The 17,387-nt window shown below is 48.2% G+C and overlaps 2 protein-coding genes across 14 annotated transcripts; both read left to right on the forward strand.

The window, feature by feature from the left end:
- The first annotated feature begins 253 nt into the window (after positions 1-253).
- LOC128771925 (DENN domain-containing protein 3-like) lies at positions 254-11,568 on the forward strand. 11 transcript variants are annotated; one of them, XM_053887810.1, is made up of 29 exons: positions 255-597; positions 678-1,256; positions 2,327-2,412; positions 2,687-2,852; positions 2,951-3,043; positions 3,137-3,252; positions 3,416-3,540; positions 3,684-3,795; positions 3,868-3,987; positions 4,068-4,166; positions 4,967-5,086; positions 5,150-5,265; positions 5,319-5,474; positions 5,690-5,786; positions 5,860-5,963; positions 6,402-6,586; positions 6,659-6,818; positions 7,055-7,250; positions 7,400-7,568; positions 7,744-8,003; positions 8,066-8,236; positions 8,287-8,416; positions 9,164-9,271; positions 9,435-9,574; positions 10,046-10,203; positions 10,452-10,588; positions 10,737-10,855; positions 10,946-11,083; positions 11,149-11,568. In XM_053887810.1, exons 3-29 carry the CDS (start codon positions 2,329-2,331, stop codon positions 11,350-11,352), a joined length of 3,783 nt encoding a protein of 1,260 aa, XP_053743785.1. In that variant the 5' UTR covers positions 255-597; positions 678-1,256; positions 2,327-2,328; the 3' UTR covers positions 11,353-11,568. The 11 variants fall into 11 exon arrangements, with proteins under 11 accessions (XP_053743781.1, XP_053743782.1, XP_053743783.1 ...); XM_053887813.1 differs by having other exon boundaries at positions 2,690-2,852; XM_053887809.1 differs by having other exon boundaries at positions 256-597; positions 7,741-8,003.
- A 220-nt stretch (positions 11,569-11,788) lies between these two features.
- tbrg4 (transforming growth factor beta regulator 4) lies at positions 11,789-17,376 on the forward strand. 3 transcript variants are annotated; one of them, XM_053887635.1, is made up of 12 exons: positions 11,789-11,870; positions 12,242-12,744; positions 13,371-13,691; positions 14,011-14,185; positions 14,321-14,478; positions 14,562-14,672; positions 14,740-14,884; positions 15,107-15,355; positions 15,418-15,529; positions 15,585-15,699; positions 16,390-17,161; positions 17,283-17,376. In XM_053887635.1, the coding sequence occupies exons 2-11, from the start codon at positions 12,334-12,336 to the stop codon at positions 16,489-16,491; spliced, it is 1,899 nt and encodes a 632-aa protein (XP_053743610.1). In that variant the 5' UTR covers positions 11,789-11,870; positions 12,242-12,333; the 3' UTR covers positions 16,492-17,161; positions 17,283-17,376. The 3 variants fall into 3 exon arrangements, with proteins under 3 accessions (XP_053743610.1, XP_053743609.1, XP_053743611.1); XM_053887634.1 differs by having other exon boundaries at positions 11,821-12,065; XM_053887636.1 differs by having other exon boundaries at positions 11,821-12,001.
- The last annotated feature ends 11 nt before the right edge of the window (positions 17,377-17,387 follow it).

Here is a 17,387-nt window from a genome sequence, read left to right on the forward strand (position 1 = left end):
GTTTCTTCTGTCTGAATTAAAAGAAGTGTTGAGTTTTCACCAAAGGTTTCAGCGGTCTGCATTCATTTCATCTCAAAAATACCACCCACTGTGAATCTGACTTGATCAGAAGCTCCGGAGTCATTCACCTCCCGATTGACTGTTTCAACTGTTGCTACTCTCATTTGGGTATTTTTGTAGCAACCGTTTTTAAAGATGATACATTGTCTACAGTTGTTGTTCTGTCTTCCTGCTGTTTGTCATTTCCGCCAGGATTCTGTCTTCAGTCAAGGCTAGATCAACAACTTGAAAGCACTTTGAGTGTCTGGTCTTATTCATCCATGATGAGAGGAGGTGAAGAAGATGAAGGAGTCAGGATGGCATAGATGGACCCAAGGTTCAGCCGAGCGAGGGGCAAGTTTTACTGCACTGTAGTACTGAGAGCTGCTGTGAAAGTTGTTCTTAACCCTGGTTTGTACTCTTAACCCAAAGAAAGGAAGCAGAAGAGGGACAAGTTGGACAAGACCAGAAACGAGTCCATCGGAGGTGGAACTGTTTGGAGACATGCTTAGGAAGAACAGACCCAGGTGGTTTTGGGTTTTTTTCACCAACAGTGAGGTTCGTGATGAATCTGGGTGAGTGGATGATCAAGTCATGTGATGCCAGAATCCATTCTTGGTCCTCTTCTCCCGTCACAGCGAGGACCACAGGTCTGGCCAAGCAGTGGCTGTTCCGTGCCTGGCTGGAACACTGCGCTTTGTGTGCGCAGGTGCCCTCCTCTGGCCAGTTGCAGTCATTACAAGGCTTGTCAACACTTGCCCTTTTTGTGACCAGTTTCTCTTCATCGTCACTGCCGTGTATTTCTAGTGGGAAGGGCGAGCGCCGGCTCCAGCAACTGCTGACGTCAGCTCTTTTCGCGTCTCATCTCCAAAATGTACAAGTCGCAGGCACTTTATTGTAACCGAGGTATAACGATCCATGGCGTGTGCGCATGCGTAAGCAACACAAGCCTGGACGTTACACAATTAAAAACATTTAAGCAGTTATACACGCGCTAAAGCCACTCATTGAAGAGTCACAATCAAACGTCACAAGTAAAGCGAATAATATAGATAGATAGATAGATAGATAGATCTCCATCCCAGAGAAAGTGTGACACACAGCGCGCGTGTGACGCAGAGAAAACAGGAAGTCCCACAGCAACACGTGAACAGATTTGGGCTCCGTTCTGGCGTGAGCTCGCAACAGAGGAGCGCGCAGCTGGTGTCACTCTGGAGGTGAGTCTCTCACAACCTCCGTCAACTTTTTCATCATAAGCGTGTTGCTTCTTCGTCGCGTAACGTTCTGTGTTGAACTCGGCTGCCTTTATTGTTGCCATTGCTTCTTATTTTACTGTTAATAGCTATCCAAATATTCTTGAAACGTGCCCAATGAACGTGACCTCCATGCTCTTCCAACACTTTGCTATAGTTGGGTTAGATGGTGGACTGTGCTCTGGTCCTGAGCGCTCCGAGCAGCAGCAGCAGCAGCATCCTGTCAAATAGAGGGAACAGAGAGAGAGAGAGAGGGAGAGCCTCCGAAGTCATCGCACTATCCAGGAGTTCCTTTATTTTCTCTTCACATACAAGTGTTACAGGGGTGGAACTCCTGGGAAAAACCAGACGAGGTTCGGTCTTGTTCTGCTAAGACGCCTTGGCAACAGAATACACGCTGAGCTGGCATCCACGTTCTCATCAGTTGTCATCAGGATCAAAAGTTTGTGTAACATTGATGTCAGTCAGTCATATAGCTTGGTCGAGAAAGACACTGTCCAAGGTAATATTGACACAAATGTTCATGACAGAGACAAGAGGAGTGCAGTCATTCAGAACTGCATTTGGAAATATGAATGTGCATGTTTAGTCAAAATAAACACACGGTTATTAGGGAAATGAGTGTGTGTGTGTGTGCTGTATATGTGTATTTATTCCACCACTTTATTTTTGTATCCAGCATGGTGTTGACCGTGGTGATAGGGCTACATTTATTCTTCAAGATAGGATAACTCATTTGTATATTTTCCATTTTTATCTGAGCGCTTGTAAAACGGTATTGATGACAGTGACACCCATGAGCCACAGATGATCCGAGAACAACTGTTTTGTTTACTGTTCCAAACAAAGACAGCATGAGTGTTTCAATGTGTCATGTGATTCCATGTCTGGACAATGTGGAACGGATTTCTCCGCTGACACGCTGAATAATGTGCCACAAATATTGACCTGCTGAAAACCCCCCTCACATCATGTGACTTGTGTTATTGATGTAGATTTGCCTTTTCTTTCTTCTCCGTGGTCTCGGCCGTCAGCGATGTCAGACCAGCGGCCTTCAGCCCTGCTGGACGCCTGCGTGGTCGTCGGGGCGTCCAACGACAAGCTGCTGGATATTTGTCAGGTAATTCTCAAATGTCACACGAGGCATGTGCATTCATGAAGTGTTGGATGTGCTGAAGATCATTATAGTCCAGGAAGAAGATGCCAAAGCTGGAGGAGGCCTTACTTGAGTTGAAGTCCAGACAGAGGACAAATACACACCTGCTCAATTTAATGTTTACGCTTATGATGATGATGTCTTCCAGTTCACTCATATTAACTTTTGTTCTTCTTCTTTCTTCAACATTCATCACACATTGCGAGGAAAATAAAGTGTGCCCTTGTCTAATTTTCAGCAGGTCACTGACAACAATGGGACCCCAGAGCGCCACCTGCTTGAGCCAGAAGTACTGCACATCTTCGCACCTCCGTTTTTAAACTGGGCACAAGCTGATAATGAGGCTCGATCACATGGCCGCCGTGCCTTCTTGAAGAAGAAAAGAAAAGCGGAGACCCAACTGAGTATCGACTCCTTCTTTGTTGTTGTGATTCTGCAGTGGTTTGGAGCCTCTTTCTCCTGACTCCCTTTCTCCTCTGCTGCGAATGGAACACTGGAACAGGTGCAGTCACCTCAGAAAGAAAGGGTGGAACTGAAGATATCAGTGTTCCTAAAGACATCGACCTCACAGTGTTACCTCAGCTCTGCTTTCCTGGTATCATCTGTCTCTTTATTAAACGTGTCGCATTGCTAATCAATCGTCCGCAATGTCATCGTCCAAATATTTGGCTTCGATTTCCTCTTCCAGATGGGCTCCAAGTGACGAGGGAACACACACAAGAGCAGTTCCATTTTCTGGTTTTCACCGACGTCTTTGGCCACCGGTCACATGGAGTTGTAATGCGATGTTCCCGCCCCATTCTGGTATCACTCTGGTCAAAACTGTCCGCCTTTATTGTGCCTACTTGACTGTTCTGCATCAGCTTGTGGAAAGTCTTTGCACCACCATGTCGCCCAGTTTGTCACCGCTTGGTTCAGGATCTCCAGTCAGCGTTGCGCTGTGTTACTGATCACTGTTGTTGTCCAGGGCACTTGTTCTGAATTGGAGAATGGCCATGGCCCCTCAAAGTGTTCACATCTTCACTCGTCCTACAGCTTCTGCGTCATCTCCAAATACCCCTACTTCAATGCGTTGAAGGACTGTCTCTCATGGTGAGAGGAGAATTATAGATCCTGCAACAATGCTGTCTTTGTCGACCAGCCACATGGCATTAATATTAAGTGGAAATGCTGCACGCTGAGCTTTGTCTTGAGCTATAAAAGGCCTGACCACACTCCCTTCCTCTTCTCGACAGCTTACTAGTGCAGCTCACAACGTGCCGCTTATCAGAAATGGAGGGAAGGGTGAGAGAGTTTGCGGCCAAATTGTCTGTGGTGCCGATCCCCCCTCCAGGACAGCTCCACTTGGTGTGTGCTGAAATGCTTGGTTTGATATGCAGCTGTTGTGAACCTAAACAGCAGCGTCTTTGTGCGTCCTAGACCTTCACCTTTCATCCTCTGACCATCTATCTGCCTTCTGGGGAAGATAGAGATCACCCTGCAGTGGATTTAGACCTTCACCTTCCATTCCTCTGCTTCAGGCCACAAGCTCTCCTCCAGGTCTCTCTGGACACCACCTCCAGTCTGATTTATCGGATAACGGGTGGTAATATTTACATTTGTCCCTGGTTTCTCCGCAGGTCTTGTCTTGCCTTCTCCAGGAGCAGAGGGTGGTTCTGTTTTCTGCTAACTGGGCGAGACTGACGCTCGTGGCAGAGAGCTTGCTGCTGTTTTTGAAGGTGTGTTTGCCCATGATTCGCTCACTATTGATGTTCAATGTGACTGTTGATCACAAAGTTCTCTTCCTTGGCAATATGCGTTGCGAATTGGAGATCTGGTTCTTTCCTCAGAGGCAGATGAACTAGTTAAAAATGTGACTTCTTGTAGCAAATATTCTTAGGTCTAAGAATATTTGCTGCAAGAAGTCACATTTTTCTATTTGAATGAATTTGGTATATTACTGAATCTGAATGATGGAGCCATCCATACATTTAAACAACAAAATATTCTTTATTTTGCATCAGTTTGACAATAGCACAATAAATCACGATGGCGGCAAGTTTTTATCTCACCTTGTTTAAACTAAAGCTCTTTTAATGTCTTGAAAATATTTGTGTCAGAATGTCAATTTTACATGAATTTCAAGTAGATTCAGAGTAGTGGAAACTCTGGCCATTGTGTAGTGAAAAACAACCCCCAACAAAAGCAAACAGATTTCTTTTGTTTGCTTTTGTTCAGGGATTCCTCCATGTTTGTTTGTTCATTGCCCAAGTTTTGCTATTTTGCATGAAGATGATGGCCTTTACGCTGGAGGCGTGTGATGTGATCTGTCCATATCCAGCCGTGAACCTCTTAATGCTTTTCATGCATGAAGTGAGCTGTAGGCTTCCTGGCTCCAGCTGCCTGTGTTTGGGAATGCTACTGCCACCTGTTGGACAATTTGGTCTCATTACTATCAAAGACGTCTGACTGGTTGAAAAGCTACCGGATGCTGCAGCTAGCATTAAAATGCAGTGACCTTGTCTCTTGTGTGTGCCAGCCTTTGTCATGGCAGCAGCCGTACGTCCCGGTTCTGGCTCGAAGCATGTTGGACTTTGTCATGGCTCCAACTGCTTTTCTCATGGGCTGCCACCTCAGCCACTTTGAAGAAGTTGCCACTGTGAGTAGGTGGTGGTGTCAGATGGTGAGGTGACCAGTTTGGCTGCAGCATTCATTCTTCCAGGAAACCGACGACCTGATCTTGATCAACATTGATAACGGGCACGTCTCCACCTCGTGCTCGGAGACGGTGGACCTTCCTGAGATACCAGCACCTGCCGCAGACTGCTTCAGCCACAGGTGGATCTGATTGGTTGATTCAGTGTTGGCGCTTGACAGAGCTCTGTTCCCAGGTGTCAGGCTCTGCAGAAGCATTTTGACCTGGATCAGTGCCACCACGCCACCTGCACCCATATTGATGATCATCGTGCGCAGAAGCGAACATGGCAGCGCCGGCTTAACCACGACATCCAGAGGATCGCTCTGGAACTGATGGTCAACATCTTCAGGTCCGCTCTTGATCGTGCTGATTCAAGTTCACTTTGGTAAAACAGCTGTGGCTCAGCTGCCCTCAGGGAAGAGCTTGTCCTCCTCCTGTGGGTTTTTATATCCATGTTGGAAAGCACAGTGGCCGTCCCCTATGACACTGGGATGCAGGAGAGTCAGGAGTAAATCTTTGAGCCTTTTGGTTGCTGTGTGCTGTAATGCGATTTGCGATTTGTAGGGACGTGAGCTGCCACCTCAACTACGAACACAGAGTCTTCAACAGCGAAGAGTTCCTCGCCAGCAGAGAACCCAGCGAACAGCTCTTCTACAAAAACGTAACACCTGCTCACTGGGTTTTCCTTCATCAAATGATCCAACAAAACTGTTCTTGATGCAAACGTCTTTTAGGTGTTGGAAACGCACATCTTCCATTCCTTTCTCAAGGATCGTCTCAACAGGAAGATGGACCATTACTCCCGCTTGGAACTTGGAACTCGATCTGAGATGCAAAAGTAAAAAAATGTCCCACTGAAATCTCTGTGCAGTGAGTTCGACAAGGGCCCCTGTTTTGTGCTCTTCATGATGCCTCATGTGTTTCCATGATGAGTTCATCCAAACAACACCATCTCAAGTTGCTCATGAGGCAAGCCTCGGCCATGCGTCCGACTCAGTCGTTCAATGTGACCTGGAAGTGATTGAAATTGTGTTGGTCGCAGAATTTCAATCACTTGAAATTGAGTCTTCAAGGTTGTGAACTCTTACAAGCTTTCAGAGCTGGAAACTAATGGAAATGTCTTTCACGCTTTTTGCCATATTTTCATGCCCCTTGACTTGAAACAAAGTCAGTCAGGCCTAGTCAGTGCTGGAGCATTCATCTGAGGGGTGTCGCTAGTGTCAGGTGGTTTTGTTTCTATTACTATCAACAGGTTTGCCAATCTTCTGCCTGCTAGGATGAAGGCCAAGGTGGAAATCCCGCGCAGACCGACCATGCAGGAGATTCAGGCCCGCAGAAGGAGCTTGGGCACCGACAGCACGAGCGCCAAGAGAATGGGCGCCATCTTGCCAAACCTTGGAGAAGAGCCCACGCTTGGCATCAAAAGAAACTCACTCACCGGAGTCCTGGTGTCCGACACTGGTGAGGTTGCATTGCAACACGCATGTCTGTGATGTCATCTGTCACGGATGAATCTTCGTCTTTGTCTTGCAGCCCTGAAGACTCCTCTGAAGCCCGTCAAGGTTTTTCAACTTCCCGACTTTCCGCCATCTTTGTCCTTCACTTCAGTCCAGAGCTACTACAGTGAGCTGATCCAGCGTCTGAGCGAGGCCATCGCCTTTTTCCAAAATGAGAATTCCACCCTCTTAGCAAGGTATTTATAGTTTGAACTATTTTGGTTTTTCTTTGCAGCCTAGTGCCATTTCTCCCTAGAATAAGGCTTCACTCACGCGTTTCAGTGCACATGCTGTTAACCGATGGTGAGGCTTCATGGGTTGACTGGAAGTAAATGGTTATTTCAATGGCTGAAGTGTCAGGTGCTGTCCTGCTGTAAAACATTTGCAGCTGCTGCGCGTCATAAAGAGCTACTCCTCCTGTGTTCCCTGCTAGATTCTACTATCTGCGTGGCTTCATCAACTGGCTGTGCTCGCGCCGTCTGGACGCACTCAGTGACTTCCAAACGCTCTACAAGACGGACACGGCCATCTTTCCCACGCAGTTGGTGACTTGGCTCGCCGACTCCCTGCACCAAGACGAGAGGCAACAGGCTGATGCAGTGCCCGAGCTCAAGAGGCTGATACTGAAGGTGTTTTTGTGTGACATGTCATGCATCGCTGCGTGGCTCAGTGGATGAAAGGGCCAAACCAAAGTGATTCTGCGATCCTCTGCTGCCTGTGCTGTGTCAAAGCACGAATCCTGACTGCGCTTCAGTGGCTGCTTTTGTCTGTGCCTCAGGTGAAGATAGAGAAGGAGAAGTCATCCGCAGAGCCTGATGACCACGTGAAGAAGTTTGAGCTTCCACGCAAATCCCTTGATCAGGAACAGTTTGTGCGCTGCATCCAAGAGTGCGGGATAGTGCAGGACGTGGCCACAATACATCGCTTGTTCGATGCGCTCACTCATGGTGAGTCCCGTGAGAACCTAGTGCTCTTGTAAGACATGAGAGAAGTAGGTAAAAATATGTGGCTGATCCTGGAAACCGTGTCGGCCTTGTGGGTTGAATAGAATTCGCTCATCATGTGGCCAGCTTGGTTTGTGTGCCATCACACATGATCTGTTTTTCTGCACGGACCCAGCAGGCCAGACGAAGCAGGTGGAGCCCGAGCTCTTCAAACGCTTCTACACCTTCTGGAAGGTAACTGAGTCGGAAGCGCAAGATTTCAACTTGCCCTCCGAGGTCGTGGACCATCTGGACAACAGCGAGTGCGTCTATAAGCTGTCCTCTTGGGTCAAGACCTCTCATGGTGTCGGCAAAATCGCTATGACACAGAAGCGCTTATTCCTGCTCACCGAGGGAAAACCAGGCTTTGTGGAGATCACCAAATTCAGAGATATACAGGTCTGTAAGAAGAGTCGCCCTCTGCTGGTGTTTTGGCTCCATTTGTCGGCTCTCGTCCGCAGGAGGTGAAGGTGGCTTCGTTTCCCTTCTTGCTAGTGAGGATTCCCTCACTGCGGATTCTGACCGCCAGTCCTCTTGAAGTATTTGAAGCCAACTTGAAGAGTGAAACGGAACTTTGGAATCTCCTGATCCTGGAAATGTGGGCTGGACGCAAGATGGCCGACCAGCACAAGGTGAGACATGGCATTCCCACGTTGGACGCCCAGTGATGGCTGTGTTTCAGGACCCACAGTACGTGACCCAGGCGCTGACAAACGTCCTGTTAATGGATGCTGTCACAGGCTCCCTGCTGAGCCCAAGGGCGGTCAGCACCGCCTCAAAGCTGTCTTACCTGCACACCATTAAACACCAAGGTCAGTTCATGTGTTGCCTCTTACTTTCTTAGTTGTGTGCTGTAGTCACAGACAAGGCGGATGAGTGGAACACTGAAGAGCACTAGGACATATTAGCCAGCTCTAGGGCCAATGTCTTCTCCCTCGCTGACCCCATGGGGCGCTGCTTGCAGCAGCTGTTAGGCTTATTGAAAACATTAGCACAAACTCTTAGGCTACGAATGAAGTTTTCCTTTTGCGCATCGTGTTTGCTGCTCTCCCGTGGCTCACCTTCTAGTATTACAGTACTACATACAGGTCTGGCTTGTGTACTGCGCTGTAGGAATCCTGGGGTGGCAAAAGGACAGGAAAGGTGCCTTCGTCTGGCAAAATCTCTCCCCATTTTTCTTGGGAGCCCAGTGGCACCCAGCGTAAAAGCTGGCAGGACTTGTCTTCAACCCAGCTAGGATGTTCCTGTGACTCAAGTCAAGCTTGTGCACCGTCCCTTGGAAAAGAGCTTTGAGTCTTTTCTGACTGGGAACCATGGTGTGGGTCTGAGCTAGGAGCGGTTTCAGTGATACTTGGAAGAAAGCTGAGAGAAGCATCTGTGGTTTGCTGGTTAAAAGTGGCGCTTTCACCAGACGAGTCACGTGTGGTTTTGGGTTTGTGCAAGAATGTTGTAGTGCTGAGGGAAAGCCCACACAAGCATATGAGGAAGAGGAAAACTCCAGAGAGGAAGCAGTTATTAATGATGCGGCAGCCGACGTGAGTCTCTGTTTTGCTCACCAGTTCCCATGATGATGCCTAAAACTACCTCCGAGACTCTGAAACACAAGATCAACCCGTCTCTGGATCTGGCAGAACCACAAACGGTGCATCTGCTGCTCTACACACCAGGTAGACTCTTTTGCTGAGCAAGTGCTAAAAGGCTTTCGAAGCACAAGATGGTTTGAAATGTCTCCTGTCTCTTGAGAACGTGAGGCACTTTTCATCATGGATTTTGGCTTCATAGAGAAGCCATGTGGTCTCCAGTGATGCGTATTGGATGTTCTCTGTCCAGGTCAGCTAACTTGCCTGGACTCTGACATGGTGGTGAACCCCATGTTGTGGGTGGCTCTCAGTGGAGGTCGAGTGGTTGTGTTTGACGCCACCTGCTGGTCAAAGCTGCAGGACTGCATCCAGGTTGGAGAGTCACAGCTGGTGAGAGAAAACGTTTTTTATATATATATATATATATATATAAAATCATATCCTCAATCATTTCCTCATTGTCGTTACCAACCAAACTTGGAGTATCGTAAGGCGCAGGGGACAAATGTGCCTCCGACCAGGGCCCAGGCACATTCCGGTGCAGGTCAACAGCAGCATACCGTTTTGGAATGTGGGAGGAAAATCTGAGTGCACAGGGAAATTGCAGGTGACACATGCAGAACAACCTCAGATTCACTCCAATCCGTGAGGTGCATCAAGCCGGAGCCGAACATGAGTGTGGCACAAACCATTGTCCTGCTGTTCCTCCGTGAAATGAAATGTGTGTTGAGCTTTAAAACAGACAATTTTAGGTTAGATTGCGCAATGGCCGTGCATAAAATGTGAGTCACATTTGCGTCTTTGACTTTGATTCCACATGTGCATCGGCAGCAAAAGTGTCTTTCTGTTTCCTCAACTCAGAACTGCATGCTGGGACTGGTTGGAAATCAGGTGTGGCTGGGCTCCCAGGATTCTGTCATCTACATCATCGACACTCTGAGCATGTCCTGCAACAAACAGTTGACCGAGCACCGTCAGGAAGTGACCGGCCTCACCAGGGGCACTGGAGATGTGCCCAGGTAGATTCCAGCTGCCCTATTGCTTCTGAATAGAACAAATCAAAGCAAGCGAATGTGGGCAATAATAAATGAAATACTTAGTAATAGTGTGCGTGCGTGCGCTCTTGATCCCCGGAGAACTCGCGGAACAATTCCTGAAAGTGCATGAGCCACTTGAATCGGTCACATGGTATTTCTTTGCTCACGTGACGCCCATTTTTCCCAGCAGATGTCAGAAAACAGCATGGTAACGCTTGTGTCTGTTCCAGTGGGCAGGTGTTCTCTTGCAGCTGCGATGGCACAGTCCTGCAGTGGGACTCGTCCAGTCTAGAAGTAAGGCGGCAGTTCCAACTCAGCTGTGAGCGTCTGACCTCTGTGCAGATCCACGATGGCAGGCTGTGGTGCTGTGAGTGAACTCTTGAGTGGCCTTGTCATGGACTGCTAGCCGCACTGTGGAATGTGCATTTTTGAATATTTTGAGGAGATCTGTCAATGTTTCTTTTACTGTTTTTCCTACTCAAATGCGTTGAGGGCTGTGTTTTGCCTTTGCACAGGCTGTGGCGACTGCATTTTGGAACTAAAAAAGAATGGAACTCCACAGAGGCGAATGGTGCCTCCTGACAGTCACTGGAACATGCACGGGTGCTTCAGCAGCTTTATTGTCTTTCCAGAGGTGAGGGGGCGTTGGCTCATCCCATTTCTGTAGTAACGTCGGAGAAGTGCTGGTCATACAATGACAAGAAGATGATTTTCTGTGCTGCAGAGAGGTCAGCTGTGGACAGGATCGGCAGACTCGCACGAGCTACTTGTCTGGCTCACAAATGGCAATAAACAGTGCTTTAAAAAGGTCTCCCTCCCTGGAATCTCTGGAGTCACTTGTATGATCAGGGTTAAAGATCAGGTAAGATAAGTCGAGGTTGCTTGTGCTGGTGTTTTTTTTTCTGAGCCGGTCTCTCCGCTCCTCAGATCTGGGTGGGATGTTGCGGCGGTCAGAAGGACTGTCCGCAGAGGAGCCAGGTCATGGTGCTGGATCCAGAAACCCTCAGCGTTGCTAAAGAACTCCAGGCACACTCTGACCGCATCCAGACACTGTGTTCTGCTGAGGATCGCTATGTTTTGAGTGGCTCTGCTCGATACGACGGCAGGATCGCCATCTGGAAAGTGGAGTAGTGTTGGAGCAAAAGCTTAATTTGTCCGACATTTCCCCTCGTCTTTAAGAATGTGTTGGAGCTAACAGTTCTAATGGTGTACCTGTCATCTACTGCATCTTTGTCAAGTCTCAGATACACCTTTCTTTATCAGGTTTGGACAAGTGTGACATCATTTTTACTGTTTCCCAACAAACAAACCATACGACTAACAATGAATAAATAAATAAAAAAAAAACATACGACTAACGCATTGTTTTGGTTGATCACATTCTTTCATCTAGCAATGAATAAGACACAACACATCGAACTTTCTAGTGCAGGAGACATCGCTTCCGAAACGTTCGTTTAACCCGTCTGGGTCGGTGCGGAGAAATAAACAAGAACAAACGACGCTCACGTCTTCGCAGATCTTCGTGGCAAATCGTTTGATTTCGTCAACGTCAGTCGGTGACGTAGTTACGTCGTAGACGTCATTGTTCTGCGACCGTCGAGCGGCGGCTCCATGTGAAGTGGTTTGAGCAAATACCATCTGCGAAGGTGGGTTTTTCACTGGAGCGCACGCTGGGTTGAATACGAACAACCATCGTTTCACATTTCGTGTGGTCTGTTTGAATGGAGGGAGAAAGAAACGGTTCAGCTTTGCAGCGGTTGAATATCTCCCCGACAAGGTCAGAGAGCAGCTGACGGCCAAAGCGACAATAAACATGAAACCTGCGGTTTGACCTTGTTTTGGTACGGTTTGCTTCACCTGTTGCCTGTGTGTAATGCTAGCTCAGTGTGTCACTATTGCATGAAGAAGCAGAGCGTTGCTGGTGAATGTTTTCTGAGCAGTGAGCTGCTGTCATGTCGCCCGTGTCAAGTCTTGCCTGTGTTTTGTTCCTGTGTTTTATGCTGCTTCTTCTCCACAGAACGGAAATGGTGTGGTGAGACGTGCCGCGCTGGTTTGCGAACACCCACCCACCCGTCTTGCCTCCCTCTGTCTTGTCCAACCTCCAGCCCAATGGCCTGTCGGCTGCTGGCCAGATGTGGCCGTCTGCTCTGCCGCAGCTCCGCACACGCCCCAGCCAGCCGCTTCCATTCTCCTGGCTCTGTGTTGACCGAGCTCCTGCCCTCCTCCAGCCGGCGTGCTGTCTCCGCCAGGTTCATGTCTGACCCAAGTGCCACGGCGTCAGAGGACAGGTATGATGCGTTCCTCCCGTTCACGCCGTTGGATAAGAAGGTTGATGTGATGACGATACCGGAGGACATCCTCCTGGCCTGGGTGGAACATGAAGGCAACGGCAACCAGGGAGCTAACGCCTTCATCAAGTGGACCAAGCTGGTGTTGAAAGCCAGGGAAAGTGGGAAGGAGCAGCCCGACGCCATGACGGATCCGCGGCTGAAGGATATTATGAACGTCGTCAGCAAGCAGGTGAATTTGCTTAGTGGCTTCTTCTCCTTGTAGCCTATTACTGTAGTCTTTTAAAAAGAGAATGCCTACACATCGTCGCACATTCCTGTTCTTAGAAAGTGCATTTTGCGGCCCTTGCGTCCAAAATCACACACATGTTGTCCTGTGATCTTTCCAGTGCAGTGGCTGGAACCTGTACGGCTCATTAGATTCAAATTTCATGATCCTCGACCTTGGCTACCAGATGCCGCCATATACCGGCGTAACCTGGCGGCCAAGGTCCTGTCGAGAATCGGGCGTCCATTTTTTCATGTTTTGCAGACGCCCTCCCAGCTCAAAGCCTGTTGTCAAGGTGTCGTACCTGCGTTACAATGAGTAGCCGTCTCGAGCAATAAGACCGTGACACATGAAACTATACTGATTCTACTTATATCTGAAAGTGTTTCATATAAAAATGTGCCCAGAATGACACTGCAAATGTCCAGTAGTGTGGTGATGGATCTATTGAAAATGCTGTCTGAGGCATGAGAAAGTAGTAAATGCTCATCCCAATAGTCTTGACAGAGCGAGTCTGCATGATGTGCCCCGGCACACATTATCACCCTCTGTTTTAATTCAGACTGTAACCATGAGCGTCTCTCTTCCAGATCTCTACAGTGTGGAACAACAACCTGGTGTTCCTCCTGCAGTCTCTCTGGACTCTCAACTCCCCCCACACTACCACGTTCTTGAGCTCTGTGCAGAACGAAGTGTTGTGGCGGATTCGCCGGCTGAGCTACAAGCAGCTGGGTTTACTGGTCAACGTTGGGCTCCACAGGAAAGGACAGCAGGACGCCGCTATTGTCAACAGTGCACTCAAACAGCTGGAGCTGCGTTGGACAGAGATCTCTGATGCTAAAACTGTCAGTGCATTGATGTCAAAAGGAAAATATTTGTCTCCCACGCTGATGGACAGATTGGAAGATAAGGTATGTTGCCAATATATTGGCTTCATTGACTAGGAAAATTGGAATTTAGGTCCAGTGTTAGGGTGTAGCTTTTGTGATTAACATGTATTTCACTGAAAAACTAAAGAGCAAAGTGTTGAGTAACAAATACTGAAAATACTTTTAAGTATGACACAACTTTTTTTGTGTGCATTTGCATTTGGCATTGGACATTTTATTTTGCACAAATTTTGTGTTTAGATCCAGAGTTTCTCCAGCTAGTAACCGACAGCAGAACCCAGGATGCTGGCAGTATTAGGTGTCCTGCTGAGGCCTTGACATCTCTTTGTTCTTCTCAAAGGCTCTGGAGCTCGCCGAGGGATTTTCTGGAGAGGAGATCCGCAGAGTGTGTGCGTCTTTAGCGGCTTTAGGTCGCCGGTCGGTTCCCCTGCTCAGAGCTCTGTCCTACCATCTTGTCCAGAGGCCGACATCTGAGTTCACTATTCCACTGATAATGGATGTGGCCTATGCCTATGGTAAGTTGTTTTTTCTGATCTTGAAATAGAATTTCAAGTAAGTGGTCAGTTGTACACTGGGAAGCTCCGTCTTTGCTGTCAATTTGATCTTGCTGATGGATTAACAGTTTTGACGTGTGGCACTTCTTTCTCCAGCAAAACTGAATTTCCACCAGTCTCAGATGCTGCAACGGTTGGCGTCCGAGCTGCTACTGAGGATCTCGGAGCTAACTCCTGCTGATGTCACACGCTTTTCCAAATCCCTTGGTTTCCTGAAATGGCAGCACGTCCCTCTGTTCGAGGCCTTCGCTGAGGTCAGTATTGAACTTGAAGCAGCGGTCTTTATAAGTGGACATCAGTGTGTGAGCTTCATAGATCCTGTCCCTTTCATCGCCAGCATTTCATAGAAAACAGCGACAAGTACTCCAGTCCTCAGTTTTGTAATCTCATCATGGCGTTTGCCAGATTGGGCTTCCAGCCCAGCAAGGGAGAAGAGTTCTACAGCAAGGTACCGTTATTCTAAACTCCTGCTCATCCGTGGTCTCTTGGTACATGTTGCATTGTTCTGTTCTAAGGTCCATGCTGTGCTGGAGGGGTCCCTCTCAGGGCTGGAGCCGTCCCTGCAGACAGATGTGGTCTGGTCTCTCTGTGTGCTGCAGCAGGCTCGGCCTTCTTATCTTCTCCCTCTCACACAACAGAAGCATATTTCCGCGCTGTCAGGTGAGACCAAGTGCTAAATGAAGGTTGCTCTAATAACAACTGACATGTTGGACAAAAAGTCACCCTCAGAATTTGGATTTTTGCAAGTGAATGAATTGTGTGTGACTGATTGATGACTCTGAGTCCGAGTTTCTGTATGTGTATATGTGTGTATGTATAATATCCAAGTAAATGTGGTGAACGTTTATTGTGTTAAATTCACTGTGTCTTTTCCAATGGCAGACGGCAGACCAGCTCCTGTGGAGGGCCATCGCTTGAAGCTCCTTCACATAGCTGCCACTCTTGACTTGGAGCACCCGGACCCGACCCGTTCGTGCCCTCTCCCCTCCCTTGCAGCGCTCTGTATTCCCGCCGGGGCATCTACAGTGACCCCAATGCAGAGCAGCCTGCGGACAGCGCTACAGAGCCTTGTGGGAGAGAGGCCAGAAGCTCTTCGTACCGGAGTGGAAACGGTTCACGGGTGGACCATTGGTACGTTTTTTCTTTGGATACAGAAAGGCAGAGAAAATGATCTGGTGTCTGTGCCTCTTCAGATGGTGAGGTGGTGGTGGACTGTGAAAGCAAACCAGTTGACCTGACAGAAATGAAAGCTCCACATCTGCCTGCTGGTGGCGGAGACCAGGGTTTACCAGACGGGGCGCGACGGTGGGTGACCCAAACGCTTTCCACTTAACCGCTTTGACATTTCTCTTTATTTCAGGCTGGCGTTTGTGGCGTGGGACTTTTCTAGTTTCAGTTCCAAGAGTAAGGAACTCTTAGGACGCTTTGTCATGATGAAACGGCATCTCCAGCTAGCTGGCTTTCTCATTGTAGAGGTAAGTGGAGGTGGATTAGTTGTCAGGGACGTCAGATCCTTGTGTAGATGATACTGAGCAGCTGGCCTCCGGCTGAGCTCTGACCATTCCAACACAAGCACTTCATCTCATGCTCCAAATAAATGACTTTTGTGGACTGAGAGAGGAAGGTGAGGTTTACTGCAAATATTTATTCTAGTGGTTATAAGTGTCGTGAAACATGAGGTCATCTGACACTCGGTTGTTATTTTGCCAGGCTGTTTGCAGAAACAAATTGCAGTAAAATGTATTTGTTTCAAATGTGTCCAGAAAGGGGCGGGCAATATGGAGAAATATGTCATGATTTATTTATTTATTTACTATTCTTTGCCTGAACTTGCTTCATAAAAACAATGATTCTATCTCCCTTCACATTTTGGAGTGTGTTTACTTTGTTGTGCATTTAGTTTTTCACCAACTTTTGATGTGTTGCTGAACCGCCAGCAACAGCGTGATGGTCATTGGTTTGTACACACAAGTATCATAACGCAAACAAACAAATGGTCATGTCAGGGCTCGGTCAGGTGCGTCCCACTGTGGTCAGGTGGAACTAGAGCTGCGCTTCTCCAGTGGTGTCCCAACGTATACGCTCCCTCTCATCAGGGTTTGCACAAGTTCAGCCAGGGAACTGAGTTGCAATGGTCTTTGTTTGAAAGTCTTCTCTCATCCCAGGTTCCATATTATGAGTGGCTGGAACTGAAGACGGACTGGAAGAAAATCTCCTACCTGAAGGATAAGATGGGGAAGGTTGTTGCTGAGGACATGGCAAAGTGAGTCCTGCAAATCTGAGCTCCACATGGGAAGCACGGGGATTGTGTACATTTCCTTCTGTTGCCGTGGAGACGATGACAACCATCAAGAGTTGCCTGGCTGCTGTGCACCAGACTCATCCAAAGGAGCTCCCTGCGTTCTAATTCAAGACCTTGTGGATTCATTCGAGCAGTAGGACTCATTTATCTGTGTGAATGTGAGGAGAGTGATCTTGTGATGCAATAAAGCGCTATTGTTATTTAAATTGTATTAAGTGTTATTTCCATCCCTGGTGTGAGGTGCTGAGACCAGCTGTTTTTTCTCTTCTCTGTTGACTGTGGTGATCTTTGGATGGGTTGGACAAAGGTCAACATACATGGAGCCTTTCATCCCAGGTCAGGTGGCAGGTCAGCAGCCGAGTACGGAGGCCTCATGTCATTGCTATCACTTCAATGATTCTCTAAAGCTGGCATTGGCCCTGGCAGAGCTGAGAACCCTCTGGACCTTGGGGTTGTTTTTAACATCAAGAACCGATCCGAAAAGGGAAGCTTTGGTTGCCACAGAAACTGGTGATGCTTGTGTGCACGCGCCTCTTCTCTCCCTCTGTGTTTCCTAGGAGGGTGATGTGGAAGCTGCAGGCTCGGAACAGATGCTCTTGTTGGCTTCAGCGCGGCGCAGACTCGCCATCCTGACTGTGATTTTTTTCACTTTCCCTCTGCTTCCTCTTATCAGTGTCTTGTTTTTGCAGTACTGCTCTCCTCCTCTAGCGTTGAGGGCAGTAGTGAGGAGTCAAATCTGCTGATCTCATCCTCCAGGATGCCGTCGCAGCCTGCTGGGTAAAGACAGACTAGAGGGGAGGAGAGGAGCTGGAGCTGCTACTGCTGCAGCCACACACGCACGATGAGGCAGATCATGTGGCA

Source organism: Synchiropus splendidus, chromosome 15, assembly GCF_027744825.2.
Source record: "Synchiropus splendidus isolate RoL2022-P1 chromosome 15, RoL_Sspl_1.0, whole genome shotgun sequence".
Taxonomy (NCBI): Eukaryota; Metazoa; Chordata; class Actinopteri; order Syngnathiformes; family Callionymidae; genus Synchiropus; species Synchiropus splendidus.

Excerpts from the sequence above, each read along its gene's own strand:
- LOC128771925 (XM_053887803.1), top strand. The coding sequence starts at position 2,329 with ATGTCAGACCAGCGGCCTTCAGCCCTGCTGGACGCCTGCGTGGTCGTC. Across the intron at positions 10,856-10,945 it reads GCTTTATTGTCTTTCCAGAG|AGAGGTCAGCTGTGGACAGG; the intron begins GTGAGGGGGCGT and ends TCTGTGCTGCAG. Across the intron at positions 11,084-11,148 it reads TGATCAGGGTTAAAGATCAG|ATCTGGGTGGGATGTTGCGG; the intron begins GTAAGATAAGTC and ends TCCGCTCCTCAG.
- tbrg4 (XM_053887635.1), top strand. The coding sequence starts at position 12,334 with ATGGCCTGTCGGCTGCTGGCCAGATGTGGCCGTCTGCTCTGCCGCAGC. Across the intron at positions 13,692-14,010 it reads TGGACAGATTGGAAGATAAG|GCTCTGGAGCTCGCCGAGGG; the intron begins GTATGTTGCCAA and ends TTCTTCTCAAAG. Across the intron at positions 14,186-14,320 it reads GGATGTGGCCTATGCCTATG|CAAAACTGAATTTCCACCAG; the intron begins GTAAGTTGTTTT and ends TTCTTTCTCCAG.